Raw genomic sequence first — 23797 nt, forward strand, 5'->3', positions numbered from 1 at the left:
AAAATTGGAAAATTTTAATACCCATTGCGATCAATAAATTGCTAAAGTTTAAATAAGACTGCAGCAAGTATGCAATTTATGTTTGCTTTCTAACTTTTTCACACCGCATAAGCAATAGACAGCATGGTACACTTTGTAATAGAGCAATTTAATTAATGAAAATCAAGCCACTCCTAGAAACAACCAGAAACAATCTATACTCGCCTCTTAGTCTCTCTATACTTAAGTGACTTTGCAGAAAGTTCTACACAGGAAACAGGATTTATTTGAGATCTTTTATCGCAAACTTGCACTTTTCATGTTTCATTCTTCCACCAAGTTTTCTTTTTTCTTTCCTCTCTCTCCTCTTTCAATATCCAACATATTTCCCCCACATGACACCCAGTGAAAAGGAAATTTTATCTTCTACTCGTATTTTACGAATTTTACTTAAATGCAGAATATCTAGCTTCATTCGGAGAGGGCGACATTTTATGAGATGAAGCAGCTTCTCAACACGGAGATTCGTGGAATTGATCATAAATTTGGAAGATTTAAATTGATGAAATGGTGAAATGAAGATGTTTTAGCTGAATTTATATACAAGTGGGTGTGATAAATTTTCCAGTAAGTTTTCACACGCCAACTTTTAACAACACTTTCAGAAGTATTTCTCAGCAAATACATGTCAAGTGAAAAATACTTTAACTTTGTCTTTCTTCAATAAAAGAAATTGCAATTTTTCCTAACAAAATTTATGAGTTTAGCACGATTTTGCTTTACTATCAAAAGATGATCAATTAGAGAGATGGACTGTTTATCTTCCAGAAATGGCAAATAAAATGTGGAAACAGAAGGAGCAATTTGGAAGATATTTTCTAACATGGAGAGGCATTTTCAAGTGTCCAAATTCACTTAGGGGAAACTGGGGCACCACCAAACACTGCGATTTTTTAATCGGATATTGGATATCAGAGGATAAGACCGATAGAAATTTATAAGCACTATAGGGATGCTTGTTCACTGAAGGAATGGTCGAGATAGTCCAAGTAGTTTAAAAATAAAAATTATAGTGTTTGGTGGTACCCCGTGTTTGGTGGTGCCCCAGTTTCCCTTACTTTACATAGAAAAAAATACTTCGTAAAATTGTTCGTAAATGTTTGTCAATTCCTACTGGGTACTTACGCAAGGCTCGTAAATCGAATAACTCATTAAAAAGGTTGTAAAAGTTTGTACTTTCTTCACAAACATTGTTCGTCCTATGAGCACTTAACGAGCAAATTTTGTTCTATTACAAACATTTGTTCGTACATTTTTGTTCATTTGCGAAAACTTAACGAACAAATGAAAAACTTTACGAACATTTATTTGTATGTATATGGACATTTGCAATTAAATGTTTATAAAAGAACGAAAAATACCTCTCAAGTGATCATGTGACGAACAAAGTTTGTGAAAAAGTACAAATTTTAACGAACTTTTAAATGGGTTACACGATTTACGAGAATTTTGTAATTTCATAGTAGGAATTCACAAACATCTACGAACAAATGCTAATAAAATAACAAAAGATGTCCGTCAAGTGATCATCTTGCGAACAATGTTTGTGAAAAACTACAAACTTTTACAAACTTTTTAATGGGTTATTCGATTTACGAGCATTTCGTAACTCCCCATTGGAAATTTACAAATATTTACAAATAATTTTACGAAAGTGAACACTGGTAAAAGTAAAAGGGTCAAATTGACCCTTTTCTACAATAATGGATCTTGACCTTTTGAAAGATAGATAGATAGATAGATAGATAGATAGATAGATAGATATTTATTTCATCATCAATGACTTAAAAGCGCAATACGAATATAACTTTGTGTAAGATTTGTAATTATGCGTCCACCGCCGTCTCAGCGTTGGTAACCAACCTACTCCGGAGTAAAACGGTGGAAAAACTCCATCTCAGGTTGTATACGCCAGAGAAGTCTCAAATGGTTACAAATTAAAAGTTATACAAAACTGATTTTCATTAGCACATCTTAATAAATGGTACAGAAAAATGCTGATCTGCCTAATTTTGCGCGATTTTAAGCATTGTGAGAGGGTGAATGGCTAGCTCTAACTGAGCTATAAGCCATTTGGGCAAACGCCCGAGTGTGAACACTAAGTCACACATTACAATGTGAAGATTCCCATTTTCAAGATTCTCCAATTTCACTTGAATCCTTTGAAATTTTGTATGTGTAATTTATCACGATAGATTATGTTTTATCGTAAATTCATTACTCTTATCGTATTTCTCTCACCTGAGCGAACACCAAAGATGACTTTTACATTGTTTTTATTTGTTCATTCCGGAGATAAATACGTGTCGAAACAGTGATCCTTTCAAAGGTTCATCGGTGACCCTTTTATTTTTACCAGTGTAACCGTGCTATCACAGTAGGATTTTTCAATTTGGAAATTCAATTTAATTTTCAGATGAATTCTTTCTATGCGTTATTTTGCATTAAAAATCATTTGAATTGACAGATTTTCGCTTATTTATTGATATAAACTAATACTTGGTCCATCAAAATATGTTTAAACATGCTAAAATAGCATAAATGTGGTTGCTCAATTAAATTTTAATTCAGCAAATTAAAATGTTAAAATTTGCTCATTAATTTCAATTTTATTACAGTTAAAGAAGTATCCTTTTGAACCAAATTGTTCTTATTAAATTTATTTACTCGTAATAATTATTATTTGTGGCCAAAAAATAACATAAGTACAGTAAGTTAGTGATAAACTTGTACGCGAGTGAAGCATCAGTATCGGAAGAAATTTGCTAATTTCCTCCAAAGCCATTATTGTGTCAAGAAATCTCCTGTTTATATGACTTCACACAGATTTTCGACAAGATGTATGAGAGTCGCTTCATCAGCATTTTTCCTACAAATCCTTCTTCTGGCTTTGGGGATCCTTCTGAATAACAGACAAGTGACTTATAAGACATTTTAAGTACTATCACACATTTTCCGGAGTCATTCACAATCAAAAATCTTGCGGCACTATTTAAAATTGATCAAATTTCTTGCAAAATATGTTCTGGCTGTGAGAATTTTCAAGTAAATTCTAGAAATCTTATAATGCTCAATTGGCTCAATTGAATTTAAATTTAAATTGTGAAAATCCTAGTGTGATAGCACCGTAATATTGAATTTGGTAACACGAGTTCAATACAAGAAATATTCTTTTTTTTCAAAAATGTAAAATTTGGATTTTTTTAAATTTTAAAATGAAATAAATAATACTTTATATTTCAATTGTTCGTATAACTTCTATTTGTGGTATACGTTTTTTTTAAATTAATTTTCTTTGAATAGTTCAAGATGAATTTTTAGAAATCGTGGGCTTGATTTTATTGCATTGTAACAAATTTAACCTAGAGTACCCCAAATAAAATTACAATTTTTTCAATATTTAGACACTAGCATTGCAAAGTAAATATTTGGTTAATATTACATGAAAACACCTCCAAAATATCGAAATAATTTTAAAAATATATATAATTTTTTAGGGGAGGCATTAAAATTATCATGATTAATAGTAAATGATTGGTAATGATTGCACTGCCCTATTGTGTTTTTGATTTTTCCTTGTATGCTATTCAGATTCTCATTCCTCCACCATAAGTTGTGTTTATGGCTCACATTATATTAAATAAATCTCTTAATATAAAACATATCGTCCTGCATTATGTACATTCATACTCTGGGCATGAAGAAAATAAAGTTTATTAATTTATTCATATGCATTAATTGCAGAGCTGAGAGCAAGGCTGTGTCGGTTGTATTTAAATAAATATTTAAATATAATTAATTCAGTAGGATATAACATCTAAAGCTAAAAAGTAAAGTTAATAGAGTATTAATAATAATAATATTAATGCTGACACAACATTCGATAGAGAAACTATGCCTTACGGCAAACGTAATAGGATTATCAGTTCCTTGCCCTTTGATATTGACTAAAATATACCTCACTAGAAGTAATTCGAACGATTATAATGCCAGAAAAATTCCTGGTGACGTAAAAAGAATTCGAATCTAAATTTTAAGCATTTAATTGAATTAGATTTAGATTTCAAATATATTTAAAAGAAAAATCAAATTTTTTATTGATCAAAAACAATATGAAAGGGCAGCATTTGGAATTAGTACTCTGCGAATAACTTAATTTTGTAGTAAAAAAACAGCATTTGTTTTTAGAAAAGAACTGGAGAAGTGGGCAAAAAATGAAGAGCATATTAGTGATCCTAGAGATAATGGAGGCAGCCTGCGAATTTTTCAGGTTGTAAATGTTTCATCGCTTAACATCTAAATCAGACAGGAAAAAACACGGAAAATGAGAAATTTCTAAGACTTGTTCCTCAACTTACTATCGCAGCTGAACACCAATATTAGCATTGAACCTTAACAATAGTTAATACGGTTCATACTGAGATATTTGCATTATATAAAACATTTACCTTAAGACTATTCCTAAATCTATTTTTTTTCTCAAAGTTTAAACTTCCAAAATCGTGTGTATGAAATTCCGCATTGTTTGTAATTAAAATTTTCTTTACCCTAATTAAAGATAATTAAATTTTCAGTCCTATTAAAGATACTGTACAATTGGCAGTTTAATACTCCGTAAACCAAAAAAAAACTTTTTATAAAAATGATTACAAACTTATATATAATTCCATATTTTAGGATAAAAAGAATTGAGATGAAATTACAAAAATTGAAAATCTATATTAAATGGTTTTTGGAATCAAATAATGAAAAATTCAGAAAAATTATTAATACATTAAACAAATTTATTGTTGCAAAGTTTTGTTTTTGCTTAAAAAAACGATTATACATTTAGCAATGAAAATCAAAATTGTACGGAAAAAATACGCACTAATTTAATTGCAATTTAATAATGAAAAAATGGTTTCACATAGGTACTTTGTCAACATAAAATTTAATTAAATTTAATAAATCATTTTAAATAAGTATACAGTCAAGTGTGCTAGTCCGGGCGCTTCGCTATCTGGATCGTTTACGACTAATCCACTTAAAATAATATTTTTATTATTATTTCCGTAATATTAGTCACTACAGTAACATAATATAACTATTCATGTTTGAGAAAAAGCAAAAATAATATTTTTATCCATTAAATAGATGCGTGTAATCGACTTATTTCAATCTTCTGCCAGGTGGTTTCTTCACTAAAAATTTTCTAGCAGTGATATTTTCGCTAATGACAGCTGGTTGATTGAAAACATTTATTGTTTTTTCCTTGTGAATAAAAGTATCTTAAATCCAAATGTTTAATTAAAAGTAAATTCGCGTAAAGGCGACCCAGTTACTGCATGTTCACTTACTTCAGTATTATCATTAATTTATAAATTTTCTTTAATATTTTTGATAATTTCTTTTATATTATGTTTCTGAATGAAACAGTGAATAATTCTATGGATTTAGAAGAAGTAAAAAAGAATTTCATCAGTCCAAAAACAAGCGTTTAAGTAGCACTCTTCGGAAAACGATCCAGTTACCCCATTTTACTATAGTAAGTTTAAGGGTAAAAAGACAAAAAAAATTTATTTATTTATTTATTTCGAACTACCAGGCTGTTTTTGCCATTTTGTACATTAATTCAGTTTACTACTAATTTTTATTTGGTTTACCTTGTGTATGAGAAAGTTGTCCCTTAAGACGCTTTTATCGCTCTTATCATTTGCATTGCACCGTACACATATCTTTACCAATTTTACCAACAAAAATTGTAAATAAAAAATTTTAATTTGTATATCATTAAAGACTAATACCTGGATTCAAATATTACATTATTAAACTTCAAATCGTTAAAATGACTTCTATTATACTCTGAATTGTACTATTATACTCTCTTCACAATAATGAATCTGAAATAAAGGAAACATGAAAAAGCCTTTATTTTTAAAGCTATTTTTGTTTTTTTTTTTAATAAAGTCTTTTTTAAACCTATTTATAATGTGAATTAAATTTTTAATTGTGTGTGTAATACCTATATAAATATATAAAATGTCTCAATGATAAATCTTTAATTTTCAACTAAATTATTTAAATTTAAATTAAACGCTGGATTTTTTTTATTTAAAAGCTAATCACAAGGATTTATTTTCTTTTAATCTTTCTTGAAGTTATTTATGGTAAATTAAGCTAATTCAAAATCTGCTCCAAATGGAAATTTTTCGCTACTCCAAATGGAAACGTCAATGTTTGCATGATAAATATAGTAGTAAATTATTATATTTATATTTTCTATACCACAGTTACATTATTTAGTTAATTTTGCTCCAAATAAAGCGAAAATCAAGTCATATTCACAAATTTTAATTTGTTAATTTCTCAGAAAAATTAAAAGTGTACCCTTTCACCATCGAATTTTTCATCGATCGACCATGTTTTCCAATGAAAAACACAATGAGGTGAATGTTGTTTATTCGTTTTGTTTAACATTTATGGCATATTTCTGGCTAATTTTAGTTAAATTAAGTTCTAATCTTTATTGTTAGTGGTACGTGAAGTTTTCAAATGAAATAATTACCTATTTCGTGAACAAAAAGGGTTTTTCTAAAGTGTCTGCAAATGCTTCAATAGGAAACCGCGGAAATATGATTTTTTTGGATAGATTTTCTTATTGTCTCAGATGGAAAAGGAGAAAAGGCCAGGAATAAGTACAAATCCTGCACTCAGGAGCAACTCAACAAGGTTTTGGAAGCCTTTCGTCGCGGTTTCACTTACACTGTTTGTCTCCAATTAGAAACTTTCCTTTGTCTCCATTTGGATTAATTTGTTTCCAATAGAAGCATTTTACGCTCGCGTATTTTTCTTGTATTCAAGAAGTTTTCAAATTATATCTAAAGAAATTTAACTAAACAGTAACATTCTAGAAGAGTCAAGGAGCAAATTTATGTAATTCTCTTCAAAAAAAATATGAACTTAATGTGTTTAACTCTTTCGCGTCATTAGGGTCATATATGACCCGAGGAAAAAACAATTTTTTTTGACTATTTACATTAATTGAAATCTATCGGTTTGTGCACGACATCATAATAATAAGAAAGAAAAGAAAAGAAGGATGTAAGATTCTTGGCAAATTTTCTCAAGACTCCAGATATTCAGGAAAAGAAAATATTTGAGATCAAAAATCACTAATTTCAAACTTTGTGAAAAGACTTTTCTTTTCAAATTTTTTTATATTAATTTATTTTTTTCAGCAAAAAGTTCTTTAGAAACACAAAATAGAATATCCAAAGATTGTATATTGCATATTTTGGTACAATAAATTACTCTCAATTTTCCTAAAAGCGTGTAGAATTTTCCGGGTCATATATGACCCTATTGTCCCCAAGGGTAACAGTGTTTTCGTCCCAAACATATAGCGAAATGTAGTTGGGACATTGTTTTTCTTTGTGAAATGCAGGTGGGACATCTTGCTCCTGGACATTTCATATTATATCTGATGAATTATAACATATTTTGCAATATTTTAGAGTATTCTGCAAGCGTCTCATATTGTGCAATTGTATTGTGTGTGAATAAATATGTGGATAAGTTTATTTTTGCCAAATAGCACTCAAAATATTGTGACAGAGACTGTTCAAGGGGATTACCAGGAAGATTCCTTGAACACCAGGAGTACAGTGTTCATCAAAACAATCCAGTTTGTCATGGTTTTGGCCAAAATAGTAACTTCAAGCAAAAAAACTCTTAAAAAGCCCGTGATGTAGATTTTGAAAATGGTATGTACACTTCCCTTGAGGACAATAGGGTCATATATGACCCGGGGTTTTTCCGAGTTTTCACGCAATGGAAATTTTTTTTCCACTCTGAACTATTATATTTGATCATAAAGCATTAGGAAAAACTCAATTTTACATGAATTCACTTGCTGAATAAAAGTCGGACGCGAAAGAGTTAATCTTCTGTCAAAGTTAAAGCGTCTGGAAATAGTTTTGAATTATTAGGACATTTACCCTATCATTTTAAAGTGATCTTGTGGAATTTTCTTAAGACTTCTAGCATTAAATTCTAAATTAAAAACCTTCAATCTTTACATTAATTTATGAATCTGGATATATTCTTCGCTTATATTTAAATTGGGAGGTCAATTGGATTTTGCGCTAATTACATTAATCATGTTGCTTTCTAACCTCTGCAGCCAAGAGTTCGATTCGATTCTCACACTCTCCTTTCATTTCAGGCAAGAAATTAAAACTTTTCAAGCGCAATTTAAATTTCTAACATGATTTTAGATCATTAAACTACGCATTAATTAAAGAATAGAATTTTAATCAAGCTAACTTTTTTTCTTGCAACAATTAGAGGGGAGGTGGGGCTACATTGCTATATGATTTTTTCACCTATTTCTAACAGAAGCTGGTTCTTTCAAGTATTTTATTTAGATTTAAAATTGCTTTGTCTATCGATATTACATCGTGTTGTTAAAACCCAATTTCCTTTTGGAATATGCGAACACTGAGAAAAAACGGGGTGCGATTAACTTTTTTTCGTCATAATTTTAACACTTTTTAGGTGTAAAAATATATCAACATTTTTTAATGTTAATTTCACACTTTTTTTTAGGGTAAAATTAACATGAAAAAGAGTAACTTTAACCCCTAATACACCTAAAAAGCATAATATTTACACCGATTTCGGATCAATACTGCAGTGTAAAATAAATTTTAACTTTTTCGGATTTCTCTCAGTGAAAAAATCGTATAGGGGAAGTGGGGCACCTTTGAAAGTGGGGTACCTTTGAAAGTGGGGTACCTTTGAAATTGGGATTTTTCACTTATTTTTTAATAAAATTGAGCCTTATCGTGATATATTTTAGCTCCTCAATCTGTTTGTGCAGCTAAATTACATAACGATAAGGCTCAATTTTATTTAAAAATAGGTGAAAAATCCCAATTTTAAAGGTGCCCCACTTTCAATGGTGCCCTGATTCCCCCTAACCATGTAACCCTACAGCTCAAAGCAGCCCTATACCTCCCCCTAGTATTATAGTTTCTGCATTTGTTAAAGTTCATCCTACGCATTCTCTAGCGATTTTGTTTATTTATCAATTAGATCGACAAATATGCTAAATAAATGATCGCAAGACTGAGGAACTTTTCGGAAATTACTAATAGTCCCATCAATCCCATCTGCTATCTTTGCTAATGATATTTTTTTTACGTCACAAAAAAATGAACTCTCATGACAACATATCCAATTATTTTGCAACGTTAACCGATCATTATTTTAATTGATATTTTGTCATTTGCATCCTTAATGATAGCCAATACACCTGACGCAATTATTGTTATTTTTTTTTAAATTGATTTATTACCCAACAGAATTAACCTAAATATTTGCAAATTTGCAAGACAATTGGAATTGAAAAAAATATATACTGATTTAATATAACTTTAATGAATAACAATTCTAAATTTATATACAAATGTATATTTCGTACTGAGATACATAGAAATTTATAATTGAATTATTAATGGCATTAAGGTTAAATGCTTAATATGATAGTTTCACCTATAATAGTTATTTATATATTAATACAAAATTCGCCGAATAATTATATACATTTCAACCTCATCAATATCCTTAATTGATTCCTTTGAAATGTTTTGTGAGTTGTGGAAACATTTATAATAAAACCAATGGCACATTTCCTGCTTTCAATGATTTTCAATCAGTTGTTTATGCAAAATTGTATTGAGGGCATTTAATATACAATTCACAGAATGACGAACGAATTTCCTGTTACATAGAAAAGTTTATGCAAAATTTTTGGTAGTCCCAACTCCACTTTCGCCTTCCAGTTGGAGTCAATAAAAGCAATTTCTTAACTGACGCTTTTGTGTTTCTTTCTCCTCAGAACATGCCCCACATTTGCCACAAACTTTTTGATATCACTTTTGACTTTGAGTCCTGTTTGAATTCTAGAAGGTTGACTACATAGAATACTTTTTTTCGGAGGGTTCACTTCCTCTCAAAAGTTAGCCCCTCGTACCACCAAGTATATCGGCATTTTGCTTCGATTTCATCTCAAAGTTCTTTCCTTTTTTTTTCATTCTTTTGAATGGACTTGGAGTGAAGATAAAAATAAATTGAGGCAAAAGTCATTTCAGTTCTCTTCCTCATCGGCATGAATGTACAAAAAGGGGGGTGGTTTGGGGGTGAAGTACATTGGTCAGTGCGGGATGGTTCACAAGGGATGTGAGGGAGAGAATAAGACAATGGTCATAAATTAGATGACATTATGTGTTTGAGAAGGTGGACATGACTCCTCAGATAACACATAACATCCAACAATTTTCCTTCTATGCCGCTTTCTGGGTCATTTTGGGGGTGCTGTTTCAGCCATGAAAACGCCACCATAATGCACAAACAGTAAAGATGATATTGATGGACAAAATTGCGGCCGGCAATAAACAACGTTATAGGCGATGGAAGATGTGCATGATGTCCAAAGCAGTAATAATAATATTAATGGGGACTGAAATCCCCAGAAAAAAAGGGAAAATGGACATCGATGGTGGTGAAAAAAATCGATTTAGCACTCTTTTTTTTTACCTCTACGCGTCCCTCGCCGTGGAAACGACCACCAACTAATCTCATCTGGAGGCTGTGTCCGGTCTTTATGCGGTACTTCGGTCTCACCTGTGGATAGATGTTTGTGAAAATTGCTGCAAAATGAATGTATAAGCTTACAAAATATATTTCGCTCTTCAAAGCACTTGAAAAGATCTCTACAATAACACTTAAAAAGACATAACTCCAAATAAGCGTAACCTTTTTTATAGAACTTCTCAGAAGAATAGCGTTCGTCTTCCTAAATAAGCTTCTACAAAAACTAATTTTATATCGAGGCCCTTCCGGGATTATAGCCAACAAAAACTTACAATTTTGAATTTTAAATTGGAGTAATGCAATATTATAATACAATAATTACAATTGGCGGGGCCTCTGCCAGGGTCCGCGGACTCTTGGTTCCTAGAGCTAGCTCGAATCAGCTCTCCCGCACGCTTTTTGTCAAGGGGATAGTTTTATATAATTCTATTCCCCCGAATGCCCGACTATCCGTTGACGGAATAACAGGGTACTTCCAGTCTCAGTCCTAATAAATTAATTTACTTTTTTTTTTTTTTTCAATATTGCCTTTGCCTTATATCCACTTACTTAAATTTTGTCAATAACCTTTTTTTTCTTTTTCTTCTTCTTTTGCCAAACATTGTAAGAGGGGCGAACCCTATTTGTTTGAGAAATTAATAAATAATAAATAAATAATAATAAATAATAATCCACTACCACCAAAATTGGGCGTAACCTAAAGCATCGTGCCTATTTAACATAAACTACGCCCTTAAATAAAATTTATCTGAAGAATGGGAATAGAATGGGAAACTTGGATATTTTGAAAAACATTTCGTTTTTCTGGTAGATAGATTGACTTCTACTCTTAAAAAATTGTCAAACTAACAAAAAAAGTTTGTTAAAAGGATGTCTTAATATTTCATACAGAATATAGAAAAGTTTTGTAAAATAAGCGAGCAATTGGGTCTTGCTAAAAATATGTTTTTCTATATATAAAATGTGAGAGAAACTTTTGCCATTTTGCGTAACAACATCCTTTTGAGAACATTTTGACAGATCCATTTATCCGTTTAGCAAGCTTTTCCTTACAGAGTAAGTTGAAGTAAATAAGAATTTAAATAAAAATTCAAATTTGGTGAATCTGAACACATTTTATGCACAAACTTAGTCGCTTAATGTTGAATCTGTGCGGGTTTTATACACAATTTTAACACTTAACCGTTTCCTGCTGAAGCGGTGTTGGTTTTATCCAGGGGCCGATCAAGCCTAATAAAAATTGAAGATATTTTTCACTTTTCCTTGTAAAAATTTTCAGATATTACACCGCGACTTAAACAAATTTCCTCGTAGTTTTTGTATTATTTCGGCGAGAATTATGAAATATGTATGTTTAAAATAGCTTTTAATGCACAATTTCTAAATATATTAGACTTATAAATCAATTCTCTTTAGGAAACAACTTGCCAATAGTCTTCAGTGCCTCTATGCAAAAACGTATGGGAAAATGAAATATCGAGAGGCCACTGGTTTTATCAAATTCACAATACTTTTTATAAAAGTATTGTTCGTCATATGATCACTTAACGAACATTTTTTATTTTTTGCATACATTTGTTCGTAAATATCCGTAAATACACAAATAAATGTTCGTATTTTTTTTCATTTTTTTTTAAAGTTTTATCAGACAAATAAAAAAGTACGAACAAATGTTTGTAAAATAATAAAAAATGCTCGTCAAGTGCTCATAGTACAAACAATGTTTGTGATAAAGCACAAAGCTTTACGATCTTTCTGTGAATTATGGTAGCGGCATTATTTGTGGCCTTTGTGTTTATTTATGGCCTCCTCACAAAATACACTACATTTCCACAAAAAGATTTCGAAGAACCGCAAAATTAAAAATATTTGATGGCTTATGATAATACGTCACATTTTTTTTTGGATTTTGGAATCATTTTTTCACAAAAATTGCGTTGTTTTGTTTTTTTTTCCTTTTTTCTTTAACTTGCCACAAATTTGTAAGAGGGACACTATTTTTTGTGAGCTTTAAATAAATTGAATTGAATTGAATTGAATTAAATAAAGTCAGGACACAAGTAATGCCACCACTCTATACGATTTACAAGCATTTCGTCAGTCCACATTAGGAATTCACAATATTTACAAACAATTTTACAAAATATCTTTTTGTGTGTATAATTATTTTGTCGATTATTTGATACGACCGCTGTTTGTAGGAATCTGCATAGGGTAAGATGGGGTAATTCGGAATCATGTCCATTTTGGAATTTTAAGATTTTCTCACTCTTTCAGATGGACAAAGAGAAAAAGAAAAACACGAAGAAGTACAAGACATTATATTCGAGGGTACCACTTCGTTTTTTCCTTTTGCCATCTAAAACTGTTAGGAAATCTCACAATTCCAAATTAGACACGATTCTAAATTACCCCATCTTGCCCTAGCTTTAATGTCATCTGACAATTCAATTGAGTACAAAAGTATTACAAATATACGGATTTAAAATACGTTACAAAATAGATATTATAAAAAGCTTTTTAGAAAAGTAGTGCATTATACATTGAGAAAAATTCCACCTAAAAGTAAGTTCGAAATCGAATAATTTAAATTACGAATTTGTTGATCATTCACTATATTCGATAAATTTGTCTCTTAAAAACTTTAACTGTTGTAAAACCTGAAGCAATAAATATTTATGTTTTTTTTTCACTTTCTCTGAACGGAGCTTTTAATCAATTTGTAATATTTTAAAGGTTTTTAACCTTTAAACAATTTATTGACCAAAAATAAATCCTTCACAAATAAATATCGGTCAATATTTGCTATAAAATTGGTTGATCTACATATTATAAGAAACTTGGAGATATAGAACATTTGTCTTGCCCTTAGGAAATGATGTATTTCACGAGATAATTGTTACTGTTTATGGCTAAATTTCCAATAATCACAGAATTGAATAGTCAGTAATGAGGTTTACATAGTTATTGGTTAATGAAACCTTTGGGCTATAATAACTCAGGTAACAGAGTTAATCAAATGAAGCTTATTAAAATCCAAATTATTTTTAATAAACTCAAAAATACTTTGCATGTACTTAGATAATAATAACTTGCAATCACCAATAAAATACATATTGTTCCGATAATGTTCCAATACAAATCTTATCGGTTTGTATACAAATGCATTCAAAATTTGCACGGAATAATGCAATCCGCAAATGAAACACTAAAGTACACTTTAAAGAAACTTTAAAATATTGTAGCCAAAATTGTTATATAAAATAATTTTGAAAGGCGACAAAATTATCAAAAAAAAAATCTGAAACCAATATTTAAATTTATGAGTGAAAGTAAACATCGCATCTAACATATCCAAATGTATCAGTAATAAATACATAAAAACCTAAAACTATAACTTCATTAATCTCACAATAAAAAATGGTTATGGGAATATTTACAAAATCGATTCAGTACAAAAAAGAGTTTAAATATTTTCATATGGAAGTCATTCAAGTATTCTAAACGACAAGCGTTATTCAGGGACTGTTTTTTATGTGAAATTGAAAAGTATATGTACTAACTATTAACTATGCATTTACTATTTTGTATTTCACTAATTTTAAGTACATAGAAATTTTCAATTTTCAACTATAGAACAGTTTTAGAGTTTGAAAACCTTCCCAAAAAGCTCAAGATCAAGATGATTAAAATCCATAGTGAATTATAAGATTGCTGATATATTGAAAAGGGTCGAAAGAATACCTGTTCGGAAGGGAACACTCGTTTGCAGTTTTGCCAATTAATCCTTCATTCTGCATTTTGTTGTAAGGATGTGTTCAAATTCAAATTTCCGGGCACAGCATAAAGTACCAATAGTTCATGATATGAGTTCTTAAAGTACCGATAGTTGTTGCTTTCATGCTATAAACTAGAGAATCAAAATGAGGAAAGTCATTTATGAGTATTTATTTAGTAATCGTGAGTTAATACAAATGTAATTTCGCAACTAATACGTGATAATAAAAAAGCTCTTCTATATAGTAAAGCATTCTATGAATTCACATTATTGTTTCGACTCATACTAAAATCAGTATTTTTTCATCACTGCGGTGGGATTTGTCATGAGTATTATCATACACAGTTGAGTTGCATTTTCAAAAGCTTTCGTGTCTGCTTTCAATAAAAAAAAATCACATTATTTCACATGCATGAAGTGATCTCGAGAGGTCTTATCCTCTTTCCCAAAATAAAACCCTTAAAAATTGGAATTCTTTCGTGGAATTTCTATTTTTTCTAATATTTTCAGCTCACAACTGTCCTTAATCACAATATTTTTGGTACTTCTCTATGCCAAATTGATTGCAAAAGTTGGATATTCAATTATTACAGACGGTTAAAGCAAGTAAATGAAAGTTCCATCTAAACACTGACGTGAAAATTTTTATATTCGGGTATAGGGGAGACTGGGGCAAAACTTGTCAAAATTCAATTCTTCGCATATTCAATTCTTTCACGAGCTCTGAGAAAATTTAAAGTTTTATAATGAGCATATTCTTATAGGAAATTTACTGCTCTACAACATTGCAGAAGACTATTTTCCTCTATCTCGAAAGAAATGTGATTTTCGAATCATTTTCTAAAAGTCGATTCTGTGGAGATTCTCAAAATTGCTGGGGCAAATTATGTCAGTCTTCGGATAATTTGTGATGTTTTACTCTCACAAACGTTAAAATTATCAAATAGACATATTTTTATAGAAAATTTATTCCTCTACAACTTTGTCGAAGATAATTTTTCTCTATCTTAACGAGAAATGTGCTAGAATTGAGCTAATCAGTATTGATATTATCTGTAAGCCAAATATTCCAAAAATAGGGCTCAAAATTTCATTATTTTTTTATTTTGCATAATCCTTCCTCGAATCCCTTGAAACTTTGTAAGTTTAAGAAGATTCATGAAGACTATCTATAATAAAAATTTCAAGCCTCAGTCTCTTCTATTTTAGAAAATAGAGAATATTGAAATTATCATTTCACAAATTTTGCCCCAGTCTCCCCTAGTGTTAACAGTGAAAATGACGCGTACATAGGTAGACAAATTTTTTACGTAGCTGAGCTAACTGGGACAGCTTCGTAAAAGTTGCCACTAAATTTTCATTTTCTTGTAGATGAAAATCCAAGGATTTCTAGGAATTTTGTGAGGTGCGATTATGAACCTAATAAGTAAGAGATTTTTTGACACAGTGATATAATTGATTCACCTTATATGGTAATTAGTAAAAAAAAATCTTGAAACTTGGACAACATTTTCTGTACAAAGCTGCAGATTCCTCGTACTATAATTATACTTGTAGCTTTTTTGTATAGCTGCAAATTTGTAAATATAGTAATTAATAATATTTAATATAAGTAACTTCGAAAATCTATAATATCTTTCAATATCTTCATCTTTTATTTCGAATTTTTTATGCAAAAAACGATTTAAACCATTTAATAACGTTTTTATAACGTTAATTTTCATTTAAAATTGTGACAGTGTTTCACATAAAAATTTTACATAAAAACAGACAGAATATCCACGAAAATAGATTTTTAGAGCATATGATATTTATTCGTGGTCTATGAATGTCAAAAGAGGTACATACAGAATTTAAGACCGATCGAATTTCAGTCAATTTAATTTGTCAATCGGATTTATTCATCACAGAATAACGGAATAATAGGTAGCGCTACAGACATTTACGATTAATCAGTCATATACGGTCGAATCGCGAAACCGAAGCACAAGAATACACAGTATCACAAAAGAAATAAGTTAAAGTGCCCCTACTTGACCGGTGGGTCAATTTTTTTAATGTTTGATGGTCAATTTATATAAAATTGTCACTGATTCATGTTATATAGGGAATAATTGACTTATTAACGTTAGATCATACTCTAAATATTATAGCAAATATAAATAAATTGAAAAAAATAACTCTAGGGGGAGAGGGGAGCACCTTTGAAATTAGGATTTTTCATCTATTTTTAAATGTAATTGAGCCATATCATAATGTAATTCAGCTTTTCAATCTGTTTGTACAGCTAAATTGTATCACGATAAGGCTCAATTTTATTTAAAAATAGGTGAAAAATCCCAACTTCAAAGGTGCCCCAGCTTCAAAGGTGCCCCACTACAGCTACCCTACCGGTTGAGACTAGGAACCAGTCGACTGAGGGCACTTTACTTAATTAGAAATCACACGTGTTTTGAATATCCTAGATGAGGCTGACGTTACTTCTTACCCTTCTTACAGTTCGAAAGCTTTTCTTTAATTTTAGCACTTACAAATTGTCTTCATCGATCTAATCTACCATTATCGATTGCCAAAGACAATTCTTAAATCCTAAAAATAAAAAAAAAACTTACGAATAGCAGGGGGCGGAAGGAAAAGTCATTCGCATATCCGCTTACATAAACGGTACATTGGAAACATATAACGAAATATCGACCCAAATTTTCGAACTTGCTTACCCTCTTCTTTTTTCCAAAATAAAAATTCTATTTATATTATATTTATTTAAGACTTTTTTTATAATCCAGAAAAATTGTAATATTTGAAGGCTATTCCAATCGGTAGCTGTCCACCTCCCTCTGGTTTTGATTTTTAATCCTGTCAAGAAGAGGATTTATTTGTAAAATTTATTCAAAGTTGCTACGATAACTCGAATTTAGATTTAAAAAAAAAACATAATAAAAAATGTATACTACTTAGGGGAAGTGTGCCAGATTTCGACCAGCTTCTAATTTCGACCACTTTGAGTGTAATTTCGGCCATGGAAATAAACTAATTAAAATTATGTATGTAATCTTCGAATAGTCAATGATTTCATTTTGTTTTTAAATATTTATTCATTTTTGGATGTATTAACACAAAGACCGTTAAATTTTAGGTATAGTTTGAATTTAAATTGCGTTGTAAAATATCAGTGTGGAAAGAGTCTTACAAAAAATGCGACAGATCGATTGTGTTTCTAGCAGTCTTACGATTTGTGGCGAAGTTCAGAAGGTTTTCCTTCAGTGTTTTTCATGAAAATTGATTAGTTTTCATTAAAGATTGTTTCTGTTTATGTTAATAGTGAATTAATCTTTAAATTTCGGGTGAAATTTCCCAGCTGGATCCTGTATTTCGTGTAAAAAAGTATATACTTTGTGAGCGTCTGTCCGGTGAGGTAATGTTGCTTATTCCGGCAACATCTTTTGCTTTCCTAAATTTCTTAAACATTTTATGATTTTTTTTTCAATTTCTGAGTTCTACAATGTCCAGAGAAAAATACCATCGCTTCTATGAAAATGATGATGTGGAAAAGGCCTTGGAAGAGTTCAGGAAGGGAAAATTTCTACGGGAATCTGCAAGTTATTTTGAGATGCTACTCTTCAGGTCTTCAGCACAAATTACACGGAAGAAGTCTGGGCTTGTGGGTCATATAAACGTATTAAACTAAATATTAAACTCGTTCCGCTTGACGTTCTGAAATTTTCTATCCGTTGCGTTACAAAAGGTGGTCAGAAAAAAGGTGGCCGGTATTTCACTCAAAGTGGCCGGAATACTACCCAAAGCAATGTCAATATTATTATTAATTTTTCAATATTTTAGGAAGTTATTTAAAGAAAACAAAGATGATAAGCTACACAGAGAAAATTTTTCAAGTATCCAGATTCAATACCCATGGTATTGATTTTAATCCCACCATTTCAATACCAAAATTATCCCAAATTTTCTTGAAAATAGGTGCATATTGGGATTGATTTTAATTTCTAGAACAAAGTTAAGAAATATTGGGATTACTTTTAGGACATATTGGTATTAAATTTATGAAATTAATTTTTTGAGGAGGAAATGGTATTGTTTCTATCTCAATTTGAGATTGAATTTTAGAATTCGTGGGATTAATTTAATCCCATTGCAGCATTGATTTTTGAAAGTCATTATTAGGAAACAGTATTAATTCTATCCCATTCTGGTATTGATTCTATCCTATTTTGGTATTGATTCTATCCCATTTTGGTATCGATTCTATCCCATTCTGGGATTGATTCTATCCCATTCTGGGATTGATTCTATCCCATTTTGGGATTGATTCTATCCCACTCTGGGATTGATTCTATCCCATTTTGGGATTGATTCTATCCCACTCTGGGATTGATTCTATCCCACTCTGGGATTGATTCTATCCCATTTTGGGATTGATTCTATCCCATTTTGGGATTGATTCTATCCCACTCTGGGATTAATTCTATCCCACTCTGGGATTGATTCTATCCCACTTTGGGATTGATTCTATCCCATTCTGGGATTGATTCTATCCCATTTTGGGATTGATTCTATCCCGCTCTGGGATTGATTCTATCCCATTCAGGGATTGATTCTATCCCATTCTGGGATTAATTCTATCCCATTCTGGGATTGATTCTATCCCATTTTGGGATTGATTCTATCCCACTCTGGGATTGATTCTATCCCACTGTGGGATTAATTCTATCCCACTCTGGGATTGATTCTATCCCATTTTGGGATTGATTCTATCCCACTCTGGGATTGATTCTATCCCACTGTGGGATTAATTCTATCCCACTCTGGGATTGATTCTATCCCATTTTGGGATTGATTCTATCCCATTTTGGGACTGATTCTATTCCACTCTGGGATTGATTCTATCCCATTTTGGTATTGACTACCCCATTTTGGTATTTTGGTGTGTACACTGTATCCACTGCAGCCCTTTTGCACTAATAACCAGGCAAAAGACAGCATACACTCAGACTTCACTTTAAATACAAAACACTCGCACAAGACACGTCATTACCATCTTCCTTCCCAAACCGATTCCAAAAGGACTATAGGGTATTGATTTTATCCCACTGAGGTATATATTCTACGATACTATGGTATCAGTTTTATATTATTAAGGTATCATTCTCATTCCCGATGGGATAGAATCAATCCCAGAGTGGGATTGAATCAATCTCAGAGTGGCATAAAATCAATCCCAAAATGGTATAGAATCAATCCCAAAATGGGATAGAATCAATCCCAGAGTGGGATAGATTCAATCCCAAAATGGGATAGAATCAATCCCAAAATGGGATAGAATCAATCCCAGAGTGGGATAGAATCAATCCCAAAATGGGATAGAATCAATCCCAGAGTGGGATAGAATCAATCCCAAAATGGTATAGAATCAATCCCAAAATGGGATAGAATCAATCCCAGAGTGGGATAGATTCAATCCCAAAATGGGATAGAATCAATCCCAGAATGGGATAGAATCAATCCCAGAGTGGGATAGAATCAATCCCAAAATGGGATAGAATCAATCCCAGAGTGGGATAGAATCAATCCCAGAGTGGGATAGAATTAATCCCACAGTGGGATAGAATCAATCCCAGAGTGGGATAGAATCAATCCCAAAATAGTATAGAATCAATCCCAGAATGGGATAGAATTAATCCCAGAATGGGATAGAATCAATCCCAGAATGGGATAGAATCAATCCCAGAGTGGGATAGAATCAATCCCAAAATGGGATAGAATCAATCCCAGAGTGGGATAGAATCAATCCCAAAATGGGATAGAATCAATCCCAGAGTGGGATAGAATCAATCCCAAAATGGGATAGAATCAATCCCAAAATGGGATAGAATCAATCCCAGAGTGGGATAGAATCAATCCCAGAGTGGGATAGAATCAATCCCAGAGTGGGATAGATTCAATCCCAGAGTGGGATAGAATTAATCCCAGAGTGGGATAGAATCAATCCCAGAGTGGGATAGAATCAATCCCAAAGTGGGATAGAATCAATCCCAGAGTGGGATAGAATTGATCCCAGAGTGGGATAAAATCAATCCCAGAGTGGGATAGAATCAATCCCAAAATGGGATAGAATCAATCCCAGAGTGGGATAGAATCAATCCCAAAATGGTATAGAATCAATCCCAAAATGGGATAGAATCAATCCCAGAGTGGGATAGATTCAATCCCAAAATGGGATAGAATCAATCCCAGAATGGGATAGAATCAATCCCAGAGTGGGATAGAATCAATCCCAAAATGGGATAGAATCAATCCCAGAGTGGGATAGAATCAATCCCAGAGTGGGATAGAATTAATCCCACAGTGGGATAGAATCAATCCCAGAGTGGGATAGAATCAATCCCAAAATAGTATAGAATCAATCCCAGAATGGGATAGAATTAATCCCAGAATGGGATAGAATCAATCCCAGAATGGGATAGAATCAATCCCAGAGTGGGATAGAATCAATCCCAAAATGGGATAGAATCAATCCCAGAGTGGGATAGAATCAATCCCAAAATGGGATAGAATCAATCCCAGAGTGGGATAGAATCAATCCCAAAATGGGATAGAATCAATCCCAAAATGGGATAGAATCAATCCCAGAGTGGGATAGAATCAATCCCAGAGTGGGATAGAATCAATCCCAGAGTGGGATAGATTCAATCCCAGAGTGGGATAGAATTAATCCCAGAGTGGGATAGAATCAATCCCAGAGTGGGATAGAATCAATCCCAAAGTGGGATAGAATCAATCCCAGAGTGGGATAGAATTGATCCCAGAGTGGGATAAAATCAATCCCAGAGTGGGATAGATTCAATCCCAGAGTGGGATAGAATTAATCCCAGAGTGGGATAGAATCAATCCCAAAATGGGATAGAATCAATCCCAGAGTGGGATAAAATCAATCCCAGAGTGGGATAGAATCAATCCCAGAGTGGGATGGAATCAATACTGGAGTACCCTAAAGTCAATACTGAAATTATATGAAATTAATCCCACAATGGGATGAAATTAGAAACTCATTGTGCTGTAATAAAGGAAATTCAAGCAGTCCCGTGGCGCAACTGGCTAAGGCGTCGACTCTCAAGTGAAGATTTGCTGAAAAGTTGTGAGATCGAATCTCGGCCGATGCAAAAAAATGGATTCTTGGTTGGACTTTGCGAAAATCAATACTACATTGGAATGAAATTAATACCAAAATGGGATGAAAAAATCAATACTTGGAGTACTCCAAAATCAATACCAAAGGGGGATGAAAATCAATACAAAAAATAGGATGAAAATACCCTAAAATCAATACGAAAATTGGGATAAAAATATCCTGAAATCAATACGGAAAATGGGATAAAAACACCCTAAAATCAATACCAAGATGGGATAAAATTAATACCACAATACCCTAAAATCAATACTAACGAGGTATTGATTCCAAGGAATATTTTTTTAATCAATACCTAAATACCCTAAAATCAATCCCAGAGTGGGATAGAATCAATCCCAGAGTGGGATAGAATCAATCCCAAAATGGGATAGAATCAATCCCAAAATGGGATAGAATCAATCCCAAAATGGGATAGAATCAATCCCAGAGTGGGATAGAATCAATCCCAGAGTGGGATAGAATCAATCCCAAAGTGGGATAGAATCGATCCCAAAATGGGATTAAAATCAATACCAGAATGGGATAGAATCAATACCAAAATGGGATAGAATCAATACTCATTGCGATTGAAATTTAATGATTTTATGGTATTAAATCAATGACAGAGATTTTCTTGAATTTAATCCCAAAATACCCTAGAATTTAATACCACGAGGTATTGGAGCCCTTTTAATACCAAAAGTATCCCAAAAAAGTATTGATTCTAGGGTATTTTTTTTCTCTGTGTAGTTTTCAAGGTTCCACACAACCCTCCCGAAAAGGAAGTAACAAAAAATATCAATATGAATTAAAAATATTGTATTTCAAACTTAGGACTTCGGTGCTATGCTGAAATTTGGCACACTTACCATAATTAACCTGTGATCCGACCCAATTTCCTCTATGAGTAAAACCCGTAAAATGAACTTTATGCAGTTGTTTTAAATTTTATCCATCTATATTTATCAAAGAATTCTTGATGAAAATTGTTCTGTGTGACATTGAGAATATTCGAAAGCTCAAGCCGCTCAAGCTATAACATAAGAGAAGTTTTGGTGTTTGAAAAATATGTTAATCGGATAGCGATATCGGTCTTCAGATCTAAAAGTGGGTGTATCAGACGTAGAATCACATTCAGATAAATAGAATATTAATACTCAGGTCTTGCATCAAAATGCAATATCACACAAATGATTTGAATTTTAATAATGTGTCAGTTCATTATTCTGGAAATTATAGCACATACGTATATATATATATATATATATATATAAGCTTTGAAGAGCGAAAAACGTATCTGAAGCATTTTATGAATAACTCCAGCATTTAATGAGTTCTGTGAAAGATATCAACTCACCACGGTGCGTGTGAGATTTTTTGCTGTTGACGGTGTAGGTGGTGCTTTGCATACGACCCCGGCAGCTTCGTTCTCTTCACAGTCGCTCAGACCCCAACCATCAAAGCGACAACCAATTAGTTCCGGCTCTTTGCCCGTGCACTCAACATTGTCCATCCAAAACTTTCCTGTACAAAATACCCACAGATTTCACTCGGTGACTCCCCCATCAGCCTGCCACCCTCAGAGCCTGTGTCTTTTTTCTCCCCCCTCCCCCCTAAAACATCCTCCGACACCCCGTAGGTACTCCCATAGAAATATATTGTTCAATTTAGAATGTTGAGAGTCATTCGAAGGACTTTTGTGTACGCTATGTTGTTCCATATTTTAAAATGATATTTTAATTCCTCTCGAAGTTCTATCTTGTAACACTACGTGCAGCAATTCTAGAGTCATTTGTAGCCTAAGTCGCACCAAGGCACATACATTTTATGGGTTATTCGTGGAAATGGCACTCTCATGATGAATTTATAGCTTGTTAAGGCGTACTTTGAGCTGCGAAAATGCACAACTTTTTTCCGCTCAATCTCTTTTTTTGCTAATTGGAATTTTCACTGCGCAAATGCTACAGATGTGAGTCAAGCGAGAATAAGAACTTTTAGAGATTTTGAACATTTTCATTTTCATATGTTTCTCTAAAACTTTTCACATTGTATAGTGAGTTTTTTTTTCTGAACAATACATATATGACAGTGAGTTAATATAAACTTCAGGAACTGATTTTGATTGATTATTTTTAATGTATGGCACGTGAAATTCCCAA

At 32.1% G+C, this 23797-nt stretch overlaps 1 protein-coding gene across 1 annotated transcript in view; it reads right to left on the minus strand.

The window, feature by feature from the left end:
• LOC129799567 (lysyl oxidase homolog 3) overlaps positions 1–23797 on the minus strand; it is a 68556-nt gene that overhangs the window by 18898 nt on the left and 25861 nt on the right. The window contains exons 4-5 of the mRNA XM_055843587.1: positions 22999–23162; positions 10621–10707 (exon numbers count right to left, since the gene is read on the minus strand). Of these exons, the coding sequence (XP_055699562.1) occupies positions 10621–10707; positions 22999–23162 (251 nt within the window). The remainder of the gene's footprint in view (positions 1–10620; positions 10708–22998; positions 23163–23797) is intronic.

Source organism: Phlebotomus papatasi, chromosome 1 (genome assembly GCF_024763615.1).
Source record: "Phlebotomus papatasi isolate M1 chromosome 1, Ppap_2.1, whole genome shotgun sequence".
Lineage (NCBI taxonomy): Eukaryota > Metazoa > Arthropoda > Insecta > Diptera > Psychodidae > Phlebotomus > Phlebotomus papatasi.